The sequence below is a fragment of the Polyodon spathula genome, chromosome 6, assembly GCF_017654505.1.
Source record: "Polyodon spathula isolate WHYD16114869_AA chromosome 6, ASM1765450v1, whole genome shotgun sequence".
NCBI lineage: Eukaryota > Metazoa > Chordata > Actinopteri > Acipenseriformes > Polyodontidae > Polyodon > Polyodon spathula.
Window position 1 is genome coordinate 73,285,862 of NC_054539.1, and position 8,831 is coordinate 73,294,692.

The following is an 8,831-nucleotide window of genomic DNA, read 5'->3' on the forward strand; positions in this document are numbered from 1 at the left end:
ATCCGTCCTACTCCAGAGGAGAATCCCTTCGAGATTGAGGAGAAGCCAATGGAGACTGATGACAAGGAGGAGAAGGAGCAGCAGGAGGGAGTGGAGGGGCAGGCAGAGGAGGGCCAGGGAGAGGAGAAGATGGAGGAAGAGGGGGGTGAACACAAAGAGGAGGAGGAGGAGGGGGGCGAACACGAGGAGGAGGAGGAAGGGGGTGAACACAAAGAGGACGGGGACTCTGAGGGAGAGGGAGCTGAGGCAGACGCAGCTCCGGAGAATAAAGAGGAAGAGGAGAACGAGGCAGCGGGAGACAAAGAAGATAAGGGAGTCCACACAGATCAGGGCCAGCAACCCAAGGTCTGTGCTTTTCTTATTCTACTTCAATTCAAGACATAATAAGCTAGGGCAGACGGGCCCCGATGCATCATTTATTATTAAGCTTCCTTACTGACCTGTGAAAAAAGAGACTAGCAGAAATAATCTGTTGATGATGCATTTGTTTATGGACACTTTTTATAAATGTTATCTTGGCTTCTTTTTGTATGGTTGTAGTTTTGAAGTTAAAGTTAATGTGTCATCAATAACCAACCAACCAACCAACCAAGTATAACATTGCTGTTCTCCAAAGGTGCAGTAGTCTGCTGTATGTAGCAAAACTTTAACATATGCAGGTTTTGTTTTATTGTGTGATAGCTCTGTACACCACAGCATTTGACCGAACACGGTATTCTCAGCTCGCTGATGTTTTTCATGTCTGTTCCCAGGGAGAGGAAGAAAGTGCTGAGGAGGACAAGGAGCTCCCCGAGTCCGCGGAGAGGAAGCAGCACGAAGCCGACGGGCAGACAGGGGAGGAGAACCTGCAGAGCGACAGCGCTGTGGAGCTGGCTGGGGCAGCCTCTGAGAGGGACCAGGCCAAGGAGGTAAACCAGCAGCAGGGGCTGCAGACAGGAATTGTCGGCTCACATTCTTCATCAAAGTCTTTGACAAGAATGGTTTGATTCAGCTCAGTTCAGTTTGCTATTAATTGTCCCCTAACTGGAATATAATAGCGGCACACAAAATATCTAGAAAATCCACCAAATTAGGACGGAACTTGGTTCGTACATTCTTTAGCTATTAGTTATTGAAATTAGAATCTGGATATATAAGTAAGTTTCTACTTGTATGTTTTAGTAAGTTACATTTTTGGTATTTGGTAGTATTTGTATTTAAGTGCAGATGTAAAACATGTTCTATGTGCAGTGACTTGACACACAGTATCTACCTGTCTGTCTGTATTGCACAGGAGCACGGCAGTGGGGCTGCTGATGCTAGTCAGTCTGAAGGTCATGAGTCCAAACTCATGGCGCGAGTCTCATCACAGAAGCAGACCATGGACAGAACTCAGGTAAGTGCATTCCTTCAGACTTCTAAAACAATATTAAAAGGCTGCTGTTTCCCTTGCCTGACCGTTTTCTTAATGTTGCAGTTTTCCCATCAGTGTTATCAGGAATAATAAATACATCTACATAAAAGCGTCCTTTTAAAGGTATGTCAAGAGGGTAGGAATTGGCTACCATTTATCAAAACCATGAGATAGCTGAGGGAGGTTTGCTTGTAGTTACAATGAAATAACTACAGTTTGTCTAAGAGAGGCACATTTCTGCTTTGGCTTTTAACTGCAGTCAGTTTAAGCTGTGAAGCTTGTTGTGCTGCCCTGAAAAGGTGTTACAGTTGAATTAGGTGATGCTATGGGCAGTTTCACAGGGCATGTTGACGTGTAAACGGACTGTTTCAGAGTTTCAAGCGGAAGCCTGGGCAGGCAGACAATGAGAGATCCACTGGAGACTACAACGAGCGAATCCACAAGAGGCTGCGTACAGTGGAGGCCGGAGCAGAGAAGAGTGAGGATAAGGCTCAGCCTGATGGGAAGGAGGAGGAGTCTGATGTTTACGAGCACGTCAAGGAAGGAGCAGAGTCTTACGATGCTCAGACTTACGGTAGGACTGAACACTTTTATCAGCTGCAGTATGCGCTCAGACACCTGCATTGCTCATGGTTATTTCTTCATTTATTTTTTGTATCTACCAAAAGTGTTTTCAAACCACCCCACTTCTATAAAAGTCAGGAACGTTTTCAACGTACTGCGTGGATTTTTATTACGCAATACATGTATATTTTTGTCCTGTAACAGTACAGATACATAAAGGTGAATTTATTGTAAGTACACACGATACCTCTCATTGAGAACACGTCTGCGCGTGTATGGTTGAATGTTTTCCTTTGCCGGGTGTAGATGTTGCCAGTGCAGAACAGCAGAAGCCAGCGGGATCCGCCCAGGAGGAGGAGTTGGAGAACGAGGGGAGTGATGTTGCCATGGAAACTGAGGAACAGAAGGATGAGGATCTGCAAGCAGTGGATGCACATGAGTTGAAACCAGAGCAAAATAAGTCTACCTCTACCAAGACTGAGGGTAAGCTGGATCCTGATTGAGTTTTCAGCTCAGAAGGATTTGATTGATACCGATTCAGTAGTAAGCATGATCTTTTTATAGATGATTTTCTGAAGTATATTAATAGCCGCCAAGTCAGATATTGTAACGCATGATTTAATTTGATTCTGATGGTATTAACAGTTTTTACCAACAAAAATATTGGACAGCTAGGAAATACTGTACAGCACAAGGCAAAGATCTTCACCCATTTGCTAAAGACAAGCCCTTAATATTGGTTTCTTCTGTACTTTGCTTTCATGAATCTCTTCAAAACAAAACATTCCAAAATGGTCTTAATTTTGCATATATGCACCCCTGCATGTGCAGCTGTGTTGGTGGTTGTATGGTATTAAGATGAATGCAGAGTACTGTTCAGGATTCAGTGCGTTCTGGTCTGTTGTCAGGTGTTGAGAATGCAGAGCTGGAGCTGCAGCCCCCAGGGAATGAAGAGGAGGAGCGTGAGAAAGAGGAGTCTCAGAACAGCAGAGCGGATGAGAAGCTGGAGAGGATGACAGAGTCCACTGTGCACACTGTGCCCGAGCTTCTGTTGGACACATCCGCAGAGGTACAGGAAGCAGGGCATCGGGGACTGAGGACTTCCCTCTTATCAGCAGGGTCTGACGACTTCCCTCTTATCAGCAGCGTCTGGGTCAATTCCTGTTTCCCGCAAAATTTTTAAACACAACCTCCAAATTCAGTATATAAATGAATGCGTATGGAATACAATACTAGAATATATGCAGTTGAATTTTGTATGAAGTAAAATCGTATGCATTTGTTTAAAACATAACTTGAAATGCAATGACAGTCTGTAGTGGCAATGTAGCAGTGAAATTTCTTGAATTGCTATGCACACAGTATTGTAGGTTTGCACATTTCAGTTTCAACCTTGGCCCTATTGTTTTTTATTAGAGGTCCGTAAAGGACCCTGAAGAACTCCGCAAGGAGCTGGAGCAGCAGCTGGATGCCTGGCAGAAACAGCAGCCTGGAAATCAGGAAGAGGTGAGGTTTACCTGCTCAAGTTTAAATACATGAAGTACTTTTCCAGTTGCTGTAGTGACAGACTGTAATACACACTCCATTCAAAACAGGTCTACCCTGCTGTCCAGCTTGTTTCTCATCAGCAGTGATACAATCTGTCCAGTGTCCATGTTGATTTATAACCAGTCTGACCACTTTATTTATTTATTTATTCAGGAAAGGGCCGCAGCTGAGATGTGGCAGCAGTACCAGGTGTTAACATCCCCACTGTCACAGCAACTGTGTGAACAGCTTCGTCTTATACTGGAACCAACCCGGGCTGCAAAGCTCAAGTGAGTTCTGTTCCTCTAGACCGCACTAAGAGTGAGAATGCGTAACTTGTCATGCAAGGAGATGCAAAACGGAATACATAACCAAGCCGCTCCAGGTTTTAATGCCATCAACTGAATGCTGAAGTGGTGCAGTATTAATAAGAAGCCTGTTGATATCTTGCATCTTGAATGGAGAACCCAGCCTGTGATGGTGTCTACTGTTGAGTTGCATCTCCCTCTCTTCCCTTTTGCAGAGGTGATTTCCGCACAGGGAAGCGGCTGAATATGCGCAAGGTCATCCCATACATTGCCAGCCAGTTCCGGAAGGATAAAATCTGGCTGCGCAGGACCAAGCCCAGCAAACGGGAATACCAGATCTGCCTGGCTGTCGATGACTCTTCAAGTATGACAGATAACCATTCAAAACAGGTACAGAAAGCACGCATTGAGAAATGCCAGCACCCAATACAAAAATTGATGTATTTTTGCTTTTAATAGAACAATTAATAGTTTAAGTAGTTTTGCCCATTTCATGTTTTTAGTTGTAATTGAGGGCTTTTGGGAGAATCTACATTTCTGCTTCTTTTAAATAGTGTTCTCGGTGCATCTTTATTCCTGGGGATGGTAGAATGTGATGTCTGACAGTCTCTATGCCCTCTGTGTTGTGCAGCTGGCTTTCGAGTCCCTGTCAGTGATTGGGAACGCACTCACTCTTCTTGAAGTGGGACACATTTCTGTGTGCAGGTGGGTACTCCAATTCAAAAAGTGCCTTGAGCAGTGCAGCATGTCTCTTATTTTATACCTACTAGAATTCACTGCAGGGATATGCACGCCAAACACTTGAACTCTAGCTCAGGGCTTCTCAACCGGGGGTCCGCGGCCTCCTAGAGGGCCTTGAGGAGGTTTCAAGGGGTCCTCCAAGAAATACGAAGACAGCTGCTTGAATTCCGGTTTTATTTCTACTGGAAGTGGAGATATACCTCAACCGCAGTGTGTAATTTGTGCACAAGTACTGTCCAATGAATGTTTGAAACCTTCCAGATTAGAGACATTTAATTAGCAAGCATGACATGTATAAAAACCAGCAACATTTATTTTTTGAGCAAAAGGCTAAGGAACTGCTTGGTATTAAAGCTGTAATGAAATCCACAACTACCGCAGATAAAAAGCGTCATCGTACATAGTGGTGCAGAAAATTGCTAAAGTAAAAAGTTTGCATTCGTTTGCGGAGAAGTTGATAATGTCGTGTGCCACTGAAATTGTAAAGGAAATGTTTGGAGAGCAGAAGGGCAAGGAACTGGCAGAAATACCAGTGTGGAATGACACTGTCAAACGATGATGGCTTTTATGTCAGAAGACATCATTTTTACAGTGCATTGAACATTGACTTTAATCTGTCTGGTCTACTCACCTAATGTAATACTTACTATCCTGAACTCGCCACGGAACAAGCCGCTACACAAGAAGCTGAACTGCCGCCCTCAGTCCCATCAAAGCTGTTAGAAGAGCTCACTGACACTTCATCAGACAGCTCCCTCAGAACCAGGTTCAGTGAAATGATGCTGGAGACATTTTGGTGCGAGTGCTCGATGAATAAAGCATTGCTTCTTCTAGGCACTGAAAGTGTTGGTCCCATTCAGTACAACCTACTTATGTGAAACCTGATTTTATATATATATATATATATATATATATATATCTATATATATATATATATATAATCAGTAGGTCTTCTTTCCATCCCGTGTGTGTATGCATGTGGTGGGCCATGGAATTTTTAAAAGGGGGGGGGGGGTGCCTCAGAAGAAAAAAGGTTAATCTCCTTCTCTAGCTGACCCAGAGGTGGTGACATTCTTAGAAGAGCATTTCTAAGGCTAATCTCATTAAAACATTCCTAAATCCTAGTCCCAAGTAACTTCGTGCTCTTACAGAGTTAAGGTACAAAGTTTTGAAGTACAAGTAGAATGAAAAAATATGAAGTATATCCTAAAAATCCTGAATGCTACATCTTGATTACTTAAATAATCCTGCTAAAACATTTATTTATTCTTCTCTTTCAAGTGGACCTCTTTATAAATTATACTTTGTTATGAGAAAAGAGAGAATGTTGGAATTAATGTAATGTGCTTCAAACATCTATGAGGCTCTGAATAGAGAAATATCCCCTTTTCAAATACACTATATGAAACCATGTTTTAATGGGCATGATGTCCCGCTAGTGCAGCAGGTCCCAAATGTTGCTAATGTTGCCACTAATGCTGAGAATACCAATGACTGAGTGGCATATTTGTTCTTAATTTTACCCAAACCAATATGTTTCTGCAATGGTGACTGCTGTGAGAACCTCTCAAGTATTACTTGTATGAACTTCTTGTTCTACATTAGTAAGTGTTATTTGACCCTTCTGCAGAGTGCCCATAGAGCCAGCTAGAATCTGTCTTGCAGGATAACTTCATTATTTTATACAGTATATATATTTTGTTTTTACTGTGCAGTAGTAAATTTGTAAGGTTTCTGTATTTTTTTTTTTTCTTTTTCAGTTTTGGAGAAACTGTTCAACTTTTACACCCATTTCATGAACAGTTTAATGACCAGTCCGGAGCCAGAATACTTCGACTCTGCAAATTTCAACAGAAGAAGACTAAAATCGCCCAGGTGTGTAGCGAAATGATTTGTGATCTAAGCAGTCTAGCCTGATTACTTCAGGTAACCCCGGAGTCCATCAACAGCCAGGTTTTTTGAGTATCTTGCGCATTCTGTTTCATCAGTTAGAAATGATGTTAAACGGTTTACTAGTCTTAAAAACCTCTTTTGAAATGCTTGTCCTCTTTTTGCCGTGCAGTTTTTGGAATCGGCAGCCAGCATGTTTGTCGCAGCTCGGCAGCAGTCTCACAGCAGCAACAACACTGGTGAGTAGCGGACCTCTTTCAACACTGCAAAGCTCATACATGCCACGTCAAGCAGCAGACCTGCTAACTGGTCCCTGTCAGGGGTATATCCCCATACACATTTATTGTATGACTTATTCACCTGAATGTATTGTATTATTGATAGTATGGTGCAAAGTTAGTAGTCAGTAAATGAGAGGATCCAATACCAGTTTTGTAACTGTTGGATTTTTGCATTCTGCAGAATGTTTGTTGCTCCTTTTGAACTTGAGTATTTTGTATCCCTAGAAACGGCTCAGTTACTGCTGATCGTGTCTGATGGAAGAGGCCTTTTCTTGGAAGGAAAGGAACGGGTCACAGCAGCAGTTCAGGCAGCTCGAAACGCCAACATCTTTGTCATCTTCGTGGTGCTGGACAACCCCAATTCCAGGGTAAGAGCCCAGAATGGGCCATTAGGGTTTAAATCTATAAACTTTGATGCAAAAATAACCCATATAGAAATCAGTCATAGGGCTGTAAACTTGTTGCTTTAGGTATCCCACGTATAAACACCCAAAGGTGTTCATCAGTAAAGAAAATTCACACATGTCCATTTTTTTTCAGGACTCAATACTGGACATTAAGGTTCCCATCTTCAAAGGGCCAGGAGAAATGCCGGAGATCCGCTCCTACATGGAGGAGTTCCCGTTCCCATTCTACATGATCCTGAGAGACGTGAACGCTCTTCCTGAGACCTTGAGCGACGCACTGCGCCAGTGGTTTGAGCTGGTCACAACGACCGACCAGTAGTGAACAAGCCTGGAAAAACACTCTGTATGCATGGATACAATGCTATACATGGATAAATCAATATACATTGATACATCAATATACATTGCTGCTACAGTTAAAAGCGAGGGCCCAAGGGACCTGCTTCTTGCATGTTCCTTTTTTTCTTTTTACCACAAGCCCATTCTCTGTGGATCTGTTACCTGTTTACAGTGGTTCTTTGCTTTCGCTGCCCTCAAGAGAATTGAAGAAATGTTTACCATATGTACAGGTTTTGTTTTTGTAAAATGTGATGTTTCAGAAGCAGAGCTGTTTAGAGCATGATACACTTTGTAAAGCGGTTAATGTTTTGTCAAAGACTGTTGTGTAAGATAAAGATTACATTGGTGGCCGATCAGCACCCACAACAGCAGGACTTGTGAATGACTTTAATATTGAAAAAACAAGGTCAAAGAAGAGAGTATTTCCACATGTTTTGTTCAAATCGAAATGCATCATGTTTAACTACATGTAGTTCTTTATTTTAGCTTTTTTTTTCTTTCAAAGGACTGCACTGCAGTAATGGCTACAATAAATAATAGTACTGTAAAGCACTGTGGTTGAAATATTGTAGCTGTTTAGCATTGTTTGCATTTTCTTTAATGCAGCTTATTGTGTTTAAGTTATTGTGCAGACAGCATATTTTAGCATGATGATGTTCAGTGGTTCATATGGGTGCAATTCAGATTGAATTGTGAACTATGCAATTAAACAGCAAGTGGGGCCATTATGTTTTGTATTCTGTATAATCAGCTGCCCAAACTATATATGACTATATATATGAAGGACGTTGTGTTATGTTTATACAGCACAGTGCATCAATAATAAAAGTGGGTTATCTCCTGTCACTAGTTAGAATAAAATACATTTGTGTCAATACCATTTGCCACCCCGTCTTATTAAACAACAAACCATTTGTGACTGAAGTGTGTGTGTGTGTGTGTGTGTGTGTGTGTGTGTGTGTGTCTATATATATATATATATATACACACACACACACACACACAGCTCTGCAAAAAACTGAGACCACTGCAAAATTATCAGTTTCTCTGGTTTTACTATTTATAGGTATGTGTTTGGGTAAAATGACAACTGCTCAAAATAACAAAAAAGATGCAGTGTTGTCAGACCTCGAATAATGCAAAGAAAATAAGTTCATATTCCTTTTTAAACAACACAATACTAATGTTTTAACTTAGGAAGAGTTCAGAAATCAATATTTGGTGGAATAACCCTGATTTTCAAGCACAGCTTTCATGCGTCTTGGCATGCTCTCCACCAGTCTTTCACATTGATGTTGGGTGACTTTATGCCACTCCTGGCGCAAAAATTCAAGCAGCTCGGCTTTGTTTGATGGCTTGTGACCATCCATCTTCCTCTTGA

The 8,831-nt window shown here is 41.9% G+C and overlaps 1 protein-coding gene across 1 annotated transcript in view; it reads left to right on the top strand.

The window, feature by feature from the left end:
* The window catches only part of mdn1 (midasin AAA ATPase 1), a 66,548-nt gene extending 58,252 nt beyond the window's left edge, over window positions 1-8,296 (top strand). Inside the window, exons 89-102 of the mRNA XM_041253699.1 lie at window positions 17-345; window positions 753-908; window positions 1,274-1,375; window positions 1,766-1,967; window positions 2,264-2,440; window positions 2,866-3,026; window positions 3,374-3,463; window positions 3,659-3,774; window positions 4,008-4,182; window positions 4,424-4,497; window positions 6,294-6,408; window positions 6,596-6,662; window positions 6,930-7,072; window positions 7,245-8,296. Coding sequence (XP_041109633.1) covers window positions 17-345; window positions 753-908; window positions 1,274-1,375; window positions 1,766-1,967; window positions 2,264-2,440; window positions 2,866-3,026; window positions 3,374-3,463; window positions 3,659-3,774; window positions 4,008-4,182; window positions 4,424-4,497; window positions 6,294-6,408; window positions 6,596-6,662; window positions 6,930-7,072; window positions 7,245-7,430 — 2,093 coding nt within the window. The 3' untranslated portion in view covers window positions 7,431-8,296. The remainder of the gene's footprint in view (window positions 1-16; window positions 346-752; window positions 909-1,273; window positions 1,376-1,765; window positions 1,968-2,263; window positions 2,441-2,865; window positions 3,027-3,373; window positions 3,464-3,658; window positions 3,775-4,007; window positions 4,183-4,423; window positions 4,498-6,293; window positions 6,409-6,595; window positions 6,663-6,929; window positions 7,073-7,244) is intronic.
* Window positions 8,297-8,831: the final 535 nt, after the last annotated feature.